The 16,782-nt window shown below is 40.0% G+C and overlaps 1 protein-coding gene across 6 annotated transcripts in view; it reads right to left on the bottom strand.

Annotated features, from left to right (window-relative positions):
- The window catches only part of LOC306833221 (poly(rC)-binding protein 3), a 62,370-nt gene that overhangs the window by 12,000 nt on the left and 33,588 nt on the right, over positions 1 to 16,782 (bottom strand). For 2 of the 6 annotated variants that reach the window (XM_079358349.1, XM_079358347.1), the window contains exons 1-8: positions 12,138 to 12,351; positions 9,573 to 9,734; positions 6,595 to 6,618; positions 6,453 to 6,485; positions 5,736 to 5,852; positions 4,892 to 5,023; positions 3,770 to 3,898; positions 342 to 416 (exon numbers count right to left, since the gene is read on the bottom strand). In XM_079358349.1, the coding sequence (XP_079214475.1) occupies positions 342 to 416; positions 3,770 to 3,898; positions 4,892 to 5,023; positions 5,736 to 5,852; positions 6,453 to 6,485; positions 6,595 to 6,618; positions 9,573 to 9,734; positions 12,138 to 12,167 (702 nt within the window). In that variant the 5' untranslated portion in view covers positions 12,168 to 12,351. Of the gene's footprint in view, positions 1 to 341; positions 417 to 3,769; positions 3,899 to 4,891; positions 5,024 to 5,735; positions 5,853 to 6,452; positions 6,486 to 6,594; positions 6,619 to 9,572; positions 9,735 to 12,137; positions 12,352 to 16,782 lie in introns of those variants that run through there. The other 4 variants (XM_079358351.1, XM_079358350.1, XM_079358346.1 and 1 more) reach the window with 3 other exon arrangements.

Here is a 16,782-nt window from a genome sequence, read left to right as displayed (position 1 = left end):
CTTGTTGATTTGAATTTGGTAACAAAAATCACATTGTATATTGCAGAATTGTGATGCATTAATGTAAGCCAATAAGCCTCTTCTTTAAGACTATTTTGCGGCAGGATAATTATGCAACAAGAGTAAAACACTAACGCTTACATTTTTTAAAATGAGGCCAACCCTCATTAACAAATGGGTCTTGGTGGAATCAAAGTATTCCAATGAAAAGTAAAAACCATTGCAGAAAAAAAAAAATCGACCGCAGCATCAGCTACAACAGGCAACGGCTGATGCTGCATTTCTTAAGTATCAGGTTTGCTGTAGGCAGACAAAGAAGAAGAAACTTGCTCAGCTCTTACCTGGCCGCCGGAGAAAATGACCGGGGTGGAGGCAGGCTTTGGGCGATAAGGGATGGTGGCACCTTTTGGTGGAGACTAAGAGAAAGGGAAGACAGAGAATAGGCTGCCTGCATCAACTTTATGTAAAACAGGAAAAAACTTTAAAGTTCAACATTTGCAGAAGTAGCAGACGAAGCAACAGAGTGATCTATACCATGCTATCAGAATAATATTTGCCTTTATTTCAATACAATCCTAATCTTCTCCTTATAGGCGAGGGAGCTGAAAAACCTGCTCTTCCCTCGCTATCTGTCACAACTAGTTTTTTCACGTATGTATTCATGTATTCATGATTGCATTTCTTGAACCTGCTTCACTGCAGAGTAACAGCAGGAGAACCACTGTGAGATGAGATACAATCTTGTGTTTTTAAATCTCAGAAAGGTTTTAATTTGCGGGCATTTCAAGAACAAAACTGGACCATGTTAATGTAAACAGAAGGGGGCTCGGAGGTATTAGTAGCCTCCGTTCATGAAGATTAGAGCAATACAAAGACATGGCGCTTCTTAACTCGAAGGAGCACAGCATGAATGTAAAAGCATGTCTTAATGTTGTTGTTTTCTTTCATATAAATCCAAGGTAACAAGGGTGTTGTTTCAATGAGAAGGCAGGGGAGTTACAGTTTGAAAACTCACTTTAATGACACACAATTATTGATTCATGCTATGCAACACAACAGGGCTGTTGAGAGGGTTTAATCAGATTTCCTCTGTACCTGCTGCTCTGTAGGGAGGAGTGTCCACCTTTCGGGCTGTGCTTTACCACAATATTCAGAACAAGCAGAGAGCTTACTTTCATTGTGTATGGGGAAAAAAATCACATAAGGGTCACAATTATGATTTTACTATTCAATTGTTTTAAATCAAATCTTTTTTTCATACTGATCATGAGACTTATTTTGTAAGTTACTGACCAGTTCAACCTGCTTCTTTCCCTGTGTAATGTTTTGAACCGCACAAACATAGTGTTACGTCACTGTTATTTCCTGTTGATGCTGGTGTGCTGCACCTGCAGTGTCTATTTAGACAATGCCTCCTGGTCTCTCTCCCAGCTTCACAGCAGTACACCTCAGTATCATCAGGTACTTTCTGTTTAATAGTCAATAAACTAAAACTTAAGAACTTAAATCCTTTGTGTTGTGTCCCTTATTATGTTCGGCATTGGAGCCAGCTGTAACAACTGTGTTAATAACTTTAGTCTATTTTGTAGCACCAGACATGTCTTCCCCTACATTCTGATCAATATCAATACACTATTTGAGGGTTTTCTGCACCAACTTAAAATTAACATTTCATATTGTGTCCTCTTTTCTGTCTTTAGTGTGACAACCATGACAAACGGCTTAGTTTGACCAATCCATAACTATCCTACAGTGGCAGTGTCGTAATATATGTTCCGTTAATCTTTTGGTTTTGGTTTGGCTTACATACAGTACATAAGGCAACATGGGCATGTCAGGGTGTAGACAACATGGGTAGAAAGGCAGTTAATACATTATTTAAAGTTTCTGTCCTGAATGAGGTTGATGAAATGTTTAAGTATCAAGTGTGTTTGAACAGTGCACACACGTTTATACAGTGATGCATACTTTTGAAAACACTTGAAGTTCTTGTGTTTTCGCCCTGCAGCACTCCTACCACTGCAGCTTCATACAAGAAGTCTTTGTTCTTTTATGACATTACTGGATTAACTTCAGGTTTGTTTATAGACATATAACAGAATGTCATTTTTCTGTGACACATAGTCAAAGTAAGTTCTATTCATAGAGGGGGCGGGACATCAATAATCGAAGGACAGATGGTCACCATGGTTACTTACTCTCACCTGCCTGCTCCACACTGAACCAGAGCAGAGCTGCTGGCTGACATAAATTCAAACATGGAAATCAACGCATGGAAATGAATGATTGTACAGGGTGTTGATTTAAAAAAAACGTATTCTTTATGACATGCTTCTGAATAGCTAAGATAGACAAGTCTTCTTGTGTTTTAAGGTAGATTGATAAATAATCACTGAGTCCAAGTCTGCAACAAATTAGAAGATAAAAGTAAAAACAAGATAAAACTGTCCTTCTATGCCTCGGCAGAATGAATGTACTGACAACATTTATAGAAAACAATAAGCAGGTGCTTCTTTACAGAAAGTGTGATCTCTTGTGACATTTCCCTCAGAAAAATCAAGTCCCATTTAAAAATTGGGTTCTGAGAAAATGCCTCTACCACCACAGGCAGCGAATGTAATAATTCATGGAGACAAGGTGCAGGAGCGTCTCGCCAGAAATACAACACAGCCCTCACAGCCCAGAACTATTCAAAACCTCGTTGCACCATTTTCAGTGTATTCCTTTTATCACTGAAGCATCCAGGGAGGTCTGAGGGGTTTTCCTCAAAAACCATCCATAAGTCAAAATGAGGATCCTTTCATATAAACAGTATATTGTCATGTTTGGAGATATGGTTTGTTCATCGCTGCTTATAATGCATAAACAAATCCAGATTGGGAGCTGGTTTGATTGAATACTCCCCGATTCACACCAACCAGTGATAATGGAGGTCGGGCAGACACCTTTTAAATCAACTGGTACTTTAGTGCCCACAAAAAGTTATGGGAGAAAAAAATCCTGATAAATAATGTTGAAAATAAGAAAAATAATCTATCTGATTCGACTCTGCACAGTCCAAGAATCATCAATAGGCTTCATGTACGGTAAGGCGAGTGCAGCGGTGCAAACCGATCTCGACTCCCTGTAAGCCTTCAAATCAATTCATCCATGTAATGTCAGAAATCAAGACAGAAAGCTCAGAGGTTAATGAAAATGCACATGGAAAAGATAACAATAGACAGAGGAGGTGAAAAGGGTGAAATAAAAAGGTCAGTATGGTGAAGGAGAAAAAGCGTATGTTTCACGTTTACTTCTGTAAATTAAGATTGTTATTCGTTAAGGGATGGTTCTACCTGTATGCAATCATTTCTAATTTCTCACATCGGTGACCAGGTTGATCCTGAAAACAACTGTGGAGTTATGTTCCTTTTGTGATATATCTGTCAATATGTTTTCTGTTTTAAAATGGAAGGTCAAAAGGTCAATAAGCTGGCTCAAACACCTGCTACAAGTTTTGTCAAATGTTTCACTAAAGTTTGAGAGAAGTTCCCTGAGCTGAGAAGTCGAACACGGACTCTGCTGCACTTCTCAGGATTATAAGGTCAAGGATGTAACCTATGCTTTATAGCCTCAACAAAACCAACATCCTGTCTAGACACAATTTGTTCGCCCGGGTTCATTCCTGCACTGTAAATGATTGTTAAATGATATGAAATGTATAGATGTTTATTCTATCTGACGCCCCTGCAGAACAGACTTTAGTAAGACTTAGTAAGAATCACTCTACCTCCAGCATGACCACACAGATCTGTTTGACACACTGGATGATGGCTTCTGGGGTCCCAGAGATTGTCACGGCACGCTCTGTGGAGTTGGGCAGCATGTCTCCTGCCACCTGGACCTGGGCCCCTGTGGACTGGAGGAGAGTGAGGGACTTTGAGGGACAAGACAATGTTGGTAAGAGGAAGGTTGAGGAAATGTAGACATCCACATCAACAGTCTTACTTCGACTAAAATGTGTGGGGCACTAAACACAAATCAAAATATTATTCCAAACGTTGGCAATATTCTTTATGGAGGTCAAAATACAGTGGCAGAAATATCAACGGAGCAATATGTGCTGATATTTAGCATTAAAAAGTGGTACTGCAGTCCAAATTCCAAACATTGGAGAGAACTGTATCCACCCACCCCTTACTTCATAAAGTTACTGCTCACATATTTGTCATAAAGCTTCAGTGTTTAGCTGCTCTGCATCAGTCTGTTAACATTTCTGCGTTCTAACCTCGCTCCATTTTTCAAAAGCATCTCCAACATTGATCTTACTTTGAGCATGTTTCTGCTCGTGGAGTTTATTAGAAACCACTGCCCACTTCCATCGCTCCAACACCTGATAACTGCTCTCATATCTGGCAAACCGAGGGGCGTCTAAAACGGCCGTGTGGGGGGGTGACTTAAAACTGCCTGACCTTTGTTCGTCCAAACAATTACAGACCATTCAGGACCAGAATCTAAACGTATGAGGAGGACATACTGGCTGCTGCATTGTTGTCAGAGAAGCAGCACTTCAACACAGCATGTTTCCTTCATGTCTGATGATACAGTAAAGTCTGTTTATCATTTCATTAAGTAGATCTTACATATTGCTCTTGTAAGAGACAAAAAATATGCTGCCAACTCTCATCAAGTCGGGTACAATATTTTAAGATTTACCAAATCAATGAAAAAAAGGTGTCAACTTTGATGCACATCATACTATTAAAATATGTTTTTGAATAAATTACAACACAATAGAAATGTCACTACTACAGCGAGCGAGAAGAACACATTTTGTTGCACTCTTTCCTTCCCCATGGTCTTGTTTAAAACATTGTAAGCAACTGGAGGTGATTAGTGTTTGATGACATACCTCTCTCATCTCCTTTATTTTGGAGCCTCCTTTACCGATGAGGGAGCCACACTGGCTGGCAGGAACCACAAGCCTTAAGGTGACCGGGGGCTTGCTAATTGCTGGGCTGTTGCTCATAGAATTAATTATGTCCTACGAAAACATAAAACATACAGTAAACTTTTGAGTGTTAATATTCTCCCAGTATGACCCAAAAGTAAACACAGCATTCGACTGGTTATCAATATCAATCAGTTCAGATCAAAGCAAAGGTCAGGACGGCTAAATGGCATTATGCACACGTCTTAATCCTCATCTGTTATGCGTTGTCTTTAAGAAACAAAGGACGTGATCAAGGGTACCAGATTTGACTCCGGTCACTGAGGACACAGCAGTGTGTCTCCTCTTTGGTTCCAGTCACAGTGCTTTAATGTATCCATTAAGATTTATCTTTTCAAAGGCAGGATCAGAGGAAAAGATAGCTGAAAGGGCACAATTTCAATTCACCTTTTACAGACAGGGACGGTTCGCGTCCTTGATCTCAGCCAGCTTACATGTGTCCAACTAAATATTACACAAGCCCAGTTTGGTATGTAGACTGTTTCTTGTCAGATAATCAAAAATGTTTGGGAATATATTAAATCAGGTGATATTTAAACTAAGAAGTAGGATCATTTTCTTTTTTTCTTTTTAGCTGCCCCCTGCTGGTAATGAGAGGAAATGCAGCTTTGAGCTCGAGCTACTCCTTTTATGCAGTCTGCAGTGTAAATTAAGAGACGCTGAAGGACTTCAGCTACCTACCATGCATGTGCACAGTGAGATGTACACATTTTCCTTTCCAAGAAGTCATATGACCTTATCATACCTCTTCGAATTTGTAGGCAATCATAGCAAAAGCCTTGAAGATGGTGTCTGTCGGTCCAGTAATGGTGACGATCCTCTCAGGACAGTTGCCCTCTGAAATATTGATTCGTGCTCCACTCTGGAAAAAAAAACAAAAAAACCCACACACACATGTTGTCGATAGAGTCAATTCAGGGCTGAGGCCTTAATCCAGGAACAGATGTCTCTCATTTAAATAATCTATCCCTGTTGATAACCAGAAGGCACTTGTTGAAATGTGTAGTTCAATTGATTCATGTTGTTTTTGCAGATTTTAGTGAATGAACACGCTACAAAAATTTTACTGTTTTGCCTAACATTGGGGGCATAGTATAGGGGAGCAGCAGCTCAGTCTGTTGGGAACCAGAGGGTTGCTGGTTCAAGTCCCAGTGGAGACCGAGTCTGGTAATTGTTCTGATTGTTGGAGAGGTGCCAGTTCACTTTCTGAGCACTGCCATTGAGCAAGACACCAGACCCCTACCACTAACTCACTGTGAGCAGCCCCCCAACTCTGACATCTCTCCATTAGTGCATGTCCACAGTATCCTGTTTGTGCATGTGTGTGTCTGTGTGTGTTCCAGCCTGTGTGTGTAGCATGTTCAACAACAGTGTACAATTAAATTTCTCCTACTGAGATTAATAAAGTATATCATAATCTTATGGCATTATAAGATTGATACTTTATGAGACTGAAACCCACCTCTTCTCGCATCTTCTTTACGGTTTCCCCTTTCTGTAGGAAAGAAAGAATATCTTGCAAACTGTTCAATCATAGCACAGAAAATGTTTGAGCATTTTTTTCTCTCCATACGGGCATGCATGATCGAGGATAATGAACGTACCTTCCCGATTATGCTTCCAACTTCCTGCAATCCAAACACAAAAATCATGCGTCAAAATTATTCTTCAGATGTAGAAGGGCTATCACAGTATGGTCTTGTATTTTCCTGGGCTTGGCGCAGACATTAACGGGGCACGCAGAGGTTTCACAGCTGTGTGTTGGTGTTGAGAGCTGCGATCTCCATATGCATGTAATCACTCTTCATGAGCTCGGAGTGGCACTGTGGGGAAAAGGGCAGCAGGGCAGCGCCGGCTGCAGCGTCAACACTCCCTGACCCCTCTTAGAGACTGAGAGGGTTGCATCCTTTGTGGCGTTCACACTGCACGCCACTTCCTGCTTAATGCCAGGCTCTTCCCTTAGCATTCATATTAATCACCACTTTAGTAAAGTCAGTTAGTACAAATACATGATGCCTTTAAATATTCTACTTTTAACATTGATAACTAAATCCAAGTGTACTCTTCTGGCAACTGAACCAACACTTAGCTTCAATTAAGAAAAAAAGAAGCACATTTTTTAACAAAGTGCTTTAAACATTTCGACTAACTCATATCCACAACTGAAAAAACTTTCAAATTCAAGGGTAGACATTTTTTTGTCACCATTAACTCCCATGTTCTGGGCTTTCACGTCCTGCTCTTACAAAATCCTACAGGAGGTAGCGATCATCTCGAACACTATCCATGCTATAACTTTCTGTTGTCCTGGATAACACCAAATGTGAAGAAGTGCAAGAGTCAGAGTAAGCACCACACCTGCATCAGACAGCATATAAAGACCCTTCCTGCTGCTGTGGTTAACAGAGCGAGACCTAGGTCACGCTGCCCAAGTTTCCCTGTTGCAGGTCGAACATGTTCCGGTAGGCTCTAGAGGAACCTGTCTTACTGCAGGGTCGTCCAAACTTTTACAGGGTCGCTGGTTTCTGCACTGTAGCTTCCTGCATCAGCAGCCAGTTCACACTTCTTGGCACCGAGAAAAACAGAGGGGGAGATTTTGGCTTCAGTCTATGTGGAGCACATCCCATCAAGAGAGCTACTTTTACACACCCCTAACCCTATTTTATTGAAGACACTGCCCTTTAACAAACTCAACTGACTTTAAAAAGATGATGCAAACACTGCAGTTAGATTTCATCACAAAATGTGAACCTCCTGAAAAGCCAAGAATGATGTTCCACAAGGAGACCAAGATTACTCCAACTATCTCTTAAGAAAAAGAGAAGATGAAGGTTGAAGCTTCCCTTCAATAAAGTTATTAGAATACATGTTAGAGAACAGAAGACTTCCTTCATTCAGCCACCTTTGTGCCTTTGTGGTTAGATTGAGTAAGCTGTATCTTCCTCTCTTCTACTTGTCCCTCTGTCCTTCCTTCCTTTCCTCTCCAGTTCAAAACAGCTCAAGACAAACTACGAACCAATGTCACCATTCGTTGCTCCAAACCCACCGCTTTTATCTCCACAAACTTTTTCTCTCAACCAGCGTCTTAGCAACCATCTCCTCCAAAAACACGACCTGAAATGTCGCACTATGCTTCCGAAATTACAACACAGCAAACAGATGTTGGTGCACGCTAAAGGAAGTGTGTTAGTTCACCAAAAGAAGGTCTGACAGGATCACACTGAGGGACTTTGGAAGAAGACTGACAATCAAACTTTAAGTTTTAAACGCTGGTGACACTTGTACAGAGTGCAGGTAAACACAAGACATTAAACCAGCTGTTGCCCAGCTGTTGAGTTGAAGACAATCCAACCTCTATATCAATTGTCATATTATGTAAGGCTTTAAGACTACAAATTACAGTGAGTGATAGAATATTAGGCCTTTTTCTGCTTATAATCAAAGTGCTTACTGCAATAAAGTTTCATCACCCGGTCCAAAGGAAAGGTTTGATATTTACAGTTTGAATGATGTTCGCTTACATTTATATTATACCAGTTATTTTATCATGTTTTATTCCAGGTTTGTGTGTGTTAATAAAATTATCATACTTTTCAGTAAGGTGTTTGTGTGAAGAGGGCTTGCAGGAGTGAGTGCACATTTCAACATGTGTTTTGGGCCCTTTAAACTGAATCACTCACCAAATCAAACATAGGTTTAGTTTAAGGCCCTGGACAGTTAATTACTCACCCACTTTATATAGGTTCAGTGGGCCTTGATAGTTAATCACTTAAATGGTTTGTTGCTTAAAAGGAATTGGTTACTAGACTAGATGTCTTTCTTGTGATAAGAAACAGGCCAGGTAGGATGTGTCTTCCCCTACAGGAGGTGAAAGGATGTGGGAGTTTGATGCACCAATGAGGAAAGGACAACCACTCATCCGAAGACGCATAATTTGGAAGTTGCCCCAATCGGAGGATGGGAACCGCACATTCTTGAATGCATTATTTGGTTAGATAATCAGAGACTCTGTAACTTCTATTCTTGATTCATCAGGTTAATAAACTCTGTTAACCTGAAAGAGACGCCTTCAGTCATTCCTCTCATCCCATCAAAAGAATGCGCAGAGATTTGAGGTAATTATTTAGAGGAGTCAGATTTCAATTAACAACATTTAGGAAAAGGATCAAATACCAACTTTTATCCTTCATGAGCCAACCAGAGTTGAAAGCCTATGCTGACAGACAGACTCCGTCTTTATTCCCAGGTGGATTTGACATGAAACACAGAGCCTGTTGTCATGGTGAGACTGGGTCAGGAGGGTAGCAACGCGCCAAGGAGACCACATAAGGCCATTTAACTCTCATTTTTCATGTGGAGCTCTGAGAATGAAAGTAGATGCCAGGTTAGGCTGCAACAGAAAAACAGCTGGCAGTCTCTTATGTGACTATGGATCTGTCCGCTAAAACAATTCACTGAAATATTAATGGCAAAGAGGAGTTGTGGTATCATTATTTTAAGTGAATTTCCTGTGCAGCTGTGATAAATCCACACAGACGTGACTGAGCAAACTTCAGAGACGTTAGGCCAGTGGGTGGCTTACTTTTCCATGCATGAGGAGGCGGATGGTAAGGGTGACATTGAGGCCGCCATCTGACTGGACTTTGGTGGGCTCCATGCTGGGGTGAAGAGACAGCAAAGCACCGTCCAGGAATGGGAAGTCCTCAGAAGGAGAAGGAGTGGGATGGTAAAGCCAGCCAGTCACCTGCCAATCACAAAACAAAGCACAAGAAAGCTTGATATAAACAGCAAACTATGAAACGTGTCAATGTGCAGCACATGGATACAAGATGCTAAAAAAAAGTCGGATGTTGCCCCAGATACCCCTAATTCATTTTAACAGCAAAAGTGAAAACATTTTTTAATGTGTTTTTTAATGTGAAGAGTTTTTTGCAAGTTCGTAATCCACAAAGCCTTATAACCTGAAGATAAACACAATGCCAAAGTTGACGGAATGACTCAGCTAATACAATGAACTCAGTCTGAAATAAAAATCTTTTATTTCCGTGTCTCTAAAATGTCATAATTAAAAATCAGGAGCTGGCTTGTTTACTTTTTAATTGGACACACAGACAATCTTATTATGGCATGTGTTAATATTGAAAAAGGCTAATGATGAAGGGATCAATTTTACACGTGAAAATGAATGTTAGGATGTGACATTGTTGATTGACATTGATGACATGAAGTGTCCCTTGAGGGCAAAGTCTTCAATAAAAGCTTTGAGTCTGACATTAAATTTCTCTCTGTGTGCCCTCCTCATCACAGCCAGTCAGATTACTCTGCTCCTCTTTGCCTTTGCTGCAAAGGCAAAGAAGAAAGTCGGTGTGCAGAAAAGGCTGTATCAAAAATCAAGGGTGAAATCTGAATAAATGGTAAAAAGGTAAATGGACTTGTGCTTGTGTAGCACTTCTCTGGTCTTCTGACTACTGGCTGCTGCAGCTGTGGATTGAACCCCACCTTCCAGGTGAGAGACACATTTTGCTTTATCACAACCTCTTTTGCTGTTTTTCTGATATAACACAGAAAAAATCTTGTAAAACTGATTTCAGAAATAGTTCCCGAGTTGCTTCCTAAGTTTCATTTCACATTTTTACTCTTTTCAGGATATCAAGCTTTGGGTTTCGGCATGATGCCATTGAGATTACAAGTTCAATAAACAAAGCAAAATGAAACAAACACAAAAACAACAGAACAAAGTAAATGAAATCAGACAGTTATGATTTGAAACAGTAATTAAAACACAGGAAGAGTTGGGAAAATGTCTGCAAACAGTTAAAAACACAACATACTGCGTGTGAAATTGATTTTTACACTGACATAAAAATTAAGTAAGCATATAAAACAATTATATATCCATGAGGATCTAATCGTTCTGCTGTAAATGAAAATATATCATGCACTGAGTGAAACAGATACACTTCACTTTTTTTAAAACCCCTTTTTGGCCACAGGTAAATCCCCTTTTGAGACCAACCTTTTGACAATTGTCATTTTACTCAGAAAGCCAAATCCAAAATGTAATTTCAAGCCAGCATTTCTATGCAGTCCCTCTACTCTTCCATTTCAAAGCCACTAAACGGCCCTGGGGACTTTTCAACAATCTCCTCTGCTGTCAGCTCATGTTTGCTGCAGCTATGTGGATATTTTTGGTGGCTGGTTCGGTGACTTAATTCATGTCCAAAATAAAATGCTAATTTCTGCCAGACACAACCTTGGGCCATTGTTGTTTTGGGATCTTACAGAAAACATTAAAAAAAAAACCTTCCTTTGCATCTGAAAACACAGCCCAGACTTCAGGCAATGTTTGCACGTATGAATAGCCTTATTCTAATTTGTACCACACAAAACCAATAAAAAGTAAAACAGACCACTTTGTCTTATGCCATATGGATAAGAAAGGGAGAGAGTTTGGATGTGTACAAGTAACATGTATACGAGACCGATGTGCAGTGGTTCTTATAGTGGTTATAGCTACTCTTCATTTTTCCCCAAATATATAAGTGGGCCAACAGGGACATGTAAAGGCCTTCCTTGCCAGTTAGTACATAGTTAGCCAATTAGAGACAGAGTGGGGAGGATCATCCCGTCACAATCCCAGGGAAAGCACAATACAGCATACAACAGAATATTGTACACCAATGAATGACGTAAATCAGAGAGGATTTACAAGAGTGTAAACTCTATTGCGAAATGAAAAATAAGTAGGTATACTGCGTTTATCTGTGTATACCCTACAGTTACCACTGGGAAGACCTAAAGGAATCATGCAAACTCTTGTTAGCAAGAGTTATCGATAGCGCTACAGTAGCTGTGAGAACACCTGGGGGGAGTCTCTTAATTAACTCTTTCCACCACCGGGATATTTGAACGATATTTCCTTTCAGAGACTGCGTGGACTAAAAGAACTGTTGCTTATTTTGAAATGGACCAAGCCATACAGCTAGCCAAAGTTTCGGTGAAAAAGACAATTAAAGTAGGTCAGGGTTATTATCATGCTGTGCCTTGCCGCCAGCAGACATGGAAAGTGGAAACAGGACTGCGTCACAACTCAGGACTCCAATTAACTTTATGAAAGTGATTCTTTTTTTTTCGTCGACAAACTGACCTTCATGAAGAAACGGAAAGTGGCTCTCATCTTGATAATGTGAGTAAACTATCGCGCTTTCTAACTCGTGGGTGGTTGGGTGGTTTATGACTAAATGTGCTCAATGCCCTACACTTTCCAAAATTGTGGAGGTTATTGCTTGAACGTAAACATAAGTTGTGAATGATGGTCCCTCCTGACGCTCAAACGCAGCCTGTTGTACGCAGTTGACAGGGTCTACTGTATTCTGACGTGGATTTGGTAGACACTGTCACGGGTCTGATTGTAATTTGTTGAACTGTTGTCAGGTTAATATTGTTAGCTGTTTTGTATGGAGATATGAATATGAATGTGTTCAAGTCCAGCCCTTGCACGCAAACGCTGACTTGTGAATGTTGCATGGTTAAATTCAGATGCAACTATTTAACTTTGATTTAACAAAACCACAAGTTAGGGGCACAAATACACCAGAAAGTGTCCTGCTTCATCCTTTGGGCTGGGCTTTCACACATAGTGCAACACCACCACCACTACCAACACGTTTGTTTAAGGTTTAGTTTAACAGCCCCTTGATGCACAGCGCGTCCTCCTCCTGCCTCTTTTGATTAAATGACCCAGAACTACAAAAGCTTCCCAACATTTTCTGTCATGCAGCTGACTCTCAATGCCAGCTGCATGAGCTGTCTGTTTCATGCAGCAATTTTGAAACACCACTGTCACACTCAACCACGTCACATCACTCAGCATTTAGGAAGACAAAGATGTCCTGTGTGCTGTTTGTTTGAGCCCAGGAAAGATTGGAGCTACAACTGTAATAGTTTTCTCAACACTATTTACAGTACAAGGCCTGATTTGGCCTTATTTTTCACCTGTACTAAAACAATCTTATGATCAGCTGCACTATCTTGAGATTTGCTTTTGGTATATTTTTGCCGTTAGTTGTACTATGAATTCCTGTACATTCATATAGCCTATACATTTGAAAATGACTTGCACACAAAACATTGCTGTCAGTCATATGTTTCTCCACACTAACTAGCAGCATCTGTAGAGCGCACTGAGAAAATGTGAAATGAGCTGACATAACTAACATTTTGGTTTTTTTTCTGATTCCTACTTGCACCAAGTAAGACAGCGTTTGTTAAAAAGTAGCAGAAAGCAGAGTGTGTGTCGCACCTCAGGGTGATAACAAGCTCAAGCGTCAAGTAACCATTCAGACTCTTAACCATTCACGGACATGTTTGCTTCACTACATTTCATTTGGAAACGCTGCATCTCCTCTGTTTGTTCGCTGCCCTGTCTTGAGCATGTCTTCACATTGGATTTAGGAACAAAGAGGCTGACAGGCTGTGTGTGTTGATTATTGTTTACCAGTCACATGTTTTCTATATATTTGCCACAGTCAGCTTCTTACTGATGGCTTCTAGCTTTGCTCTGAAACTGCTGCAATAGTATTTGTACATTTTTGTTCTTGGTGTCTGGAAGATGTCGTTGTTTAAGGGCCCGTCCTGACTTTGTTAGGTCCGTCAGTCCTTTTTAATTCTCTAATGATTATCTTAGGATAGCAAGAATAGGTGACCCCCAAAACGTGTGCCTGAATGCATTAGGCTCAGCAAGAAGGTAAATGGATTAAGGCTTAAAGGAAAAATTCCACTTATTGTGCAATAGTAAGCAATGGCATTGCTGTTTTTTTTTTTTATTTGGCCCAGCAACTTCACAGTGATTTCATTAAGTAAAAGATTGCAACCCAAGAAGCACTCCACGACACATAAATGTAGCTTTTGTAGTGTGCTAAAACAATGACGATGCTGTCTATTGAATAATGGGTTACAAAGGTGTTGGTATAATTTTTACAGCTATGGACCGCTCCACACTAACTTCTGCTCATGTTATTTGGGTTAAAGGCAGGGTTGGTAATTTTTGAAAACTAGCATGATTTTAAAAGTAGAAATACCTCAGTGCTCCACCTGCATACACCCCTGCTCTCTGTGCTCTCTCAACAGCCACGCCCCTCACTTAGATATAAGCGGCATTGGTCCAGAAGTGGATTGCAGTTTATGCTGAGTGTGGGTTTATGCACACATGGGGTAGAGAACGAGCAGGGAGGCCTGATTGGTGCATAAAACGTGTACCTAGTGCAGACATTGGTTGAAATGTTTACAGCCTTAAAACTGGCTACAAAATGGGTGTTGCCATGTTTTCTTTTTTGAAACAAGGATTGTTACATTTGATCAAACACTAATAGTGGGCAAGTCAAGGACCAGACAAGTTATTGTGTTTTCATTTATAAAGTATTTACTCCAATGATTCAGAAAATAGCAACCACACACATTAATAGCATTGTGTTTAATCTGGTGGATATAGGCAACCTGGCTCATAATGTTATTTCTCACAATCAGTTTTTTCATTTCATGGGTTGTACATCAAAAATGTATTAATCTATTTATTTCAGTTTTAACCTTTAAACTTTTACATGTAAATAACCTTATACACCTTCAATGAATGCTCACTGTTTAGAATGAACATTGAGTGTGTACCATTCCTAGTGTGCATTCACTGTGTTTCTCAGGACAACCAGTGCTTAAGAGATGCAATTAACCTTTGACATGCACTGAAAACCCAACGGCAGAAATGTCAAGCTTACTGGGTGAACCCAGGCAGGAACAGGAATAAAAGATATTACCATAGTAAGATGTTTGACAACCAAACCAGCCACATACATTTTAATCTTAATGTCATGTCGCTGATGGTAACATGCCTGCTTTAAAAGTATGCAGAATTTAACCTGTTGCTTTTCAGATTTTTGAGAAACTATTCAGTTATTTACAAGAAGTTTATGCAGCTGTACACTTTATAGTGACAAAGCTGATAGTATGTGTTTTCATAGATTCATTCATCTTGATAAATTTGTGGATATATCTTTTAATTGTGTCAACCATGTGAGAGTAATTCTTTTAGGTTTGTGAAGATGTACTACATACATGTGTAAGAGATCTTATTACGGTAGCAGCAGAGTTATATTTGGTTTGGAGCCAAGTGTCTGTTGTTGTCGGAGAGATTTAGCTTAACATAGATGTTTGACATTTGGGTCAAGGAGATGAGTTCTTCATGCCTTTATACAGAGTGAAGTATTTATGGGCTGTCTTTCTATTAGAATGTAAGGAACACTGTGAAGAACAATACTTTGCCAGTGATCGTGAGATCCTGGTCAGCACGGGTCCAGTGACTTCAGAGTCCTGGTTCAGCATGTCAACTATTGTGAGATTCTGAGCAGCATGCCAGTAACTGCAAGGTTCTGGTCATGAAGCATGTCTGAGCTATTGTTTGATATGTTATTATGTTATTTGACCATGACTAAATAAATCTAAGATGATCCACAAGTCTGTTTGGTAATGTCCTAATCATTCATTCAACACAGATATAGAAACCCCCACCTTACAGTGGAGTCACGAACTGATTCTACTTACAGAAGCTAAAAACATATTTAAGCAAAGGTTAACAGTTCTGCTGGAAAATGATAGTTTGACACATCATTTTTCAGGGAGCTCTTTGCTTTTCTGGCCCCTGTAGTTTAAATCACAAAACGCTGCTGTGTTTTTACAGACAGTATAGCAGAGGACCAACTAAGTGCATTTTGCTGTCTGGAACATCTTGAGATGATAACCTTAAGGAATAAGTTTCACCTTTTTGTTTGGGTTAAACATCACCTGCTAGCTACTGTGACGTACATATTCAGATTTTAAAATGGTCTCTCAGCCGCAAACAGCCGAGATGCATTTGTAAAGATTAGCTGTGCTGGAGGAGAAGGTTGATTATATGTGTGGATACACATGCTGGCGAAGCCTTTTGTTGCAGCTACTCACAGCCTGCAAGCAGCCATTATGCCAGACCCATTTGCCCCCATAAGCAAAGGGGAAACCTGTCATCTCCTATCAGCTGGCCTAGTTAAGATCTCAACCTAAATGAGCTGTCGACCCCTTGCATTGTTCTTCTGTCACCTAGCATTATGGAGGGCTGGAATAGTGTATTGATGCATGCTGCTAATAAGGCGTGCCGGTTTTCAGTGACCAAAAAAAAAAAAAGGGTGGAAGAAAACACAATGCTTGTTTCTGTTCTTCATGCGATCGACAAATGGAAAACATGAACTAACCAGATTCAGGTATGATTCAGATTATGGAAAACTGTCACCTTTGCCACCTTTTTTCATGCAGTTGCATGTTCCAGACGTTTTTACGACGGTTATTGAAAGTCCTCTACCACTGTGCGGCCCACACCCATGCTAGAAAACCCACAGCACACATCGCTGCTTCATTACAAGAAATGTAATTTTTTTTTTCGTATCTAAGGCAGAGCCATTTTAGTTCAAGCTTGAACTATTTACTGAATTAACCTAAACTTGTGTCGCTTCTGAATATTTTAAATAATACATTTATAAATGAAGTAAGACGCATCAGAACACATCTAATCCAATCAGGGCGATTTACTGGAAGAGTTAAGATCGGGTGTCTGCTTCAATTATCACCCCCTTAACATTATCTCTGTAAGAAATAGTCGCCAGATTAAAACTTTCATGGTGAGAGTTAAAGAATTAGACCGCAGGAATTTTTAAATAATCTGTGACATTAATAAAAAATATTTAAAAATGGTTTACCTTTATGCCACTCCT

The sequence above is a fragment of the Symphodus melops genome (assembly GCF_947650265.1).
Source record: "Symphodus melops genome assembly, chromosome: 12".
NCBI lineage: Eukaryota > Metazoa > Chordata > Actinopteri > Labriformes > Labridae > Symphodus > Symphodus melops.
The sequence above is the reverse complement of the archived record's forward strand: the minus strand, read 5'-3'. Positions and strand labels throughout refer to the sequence as shown.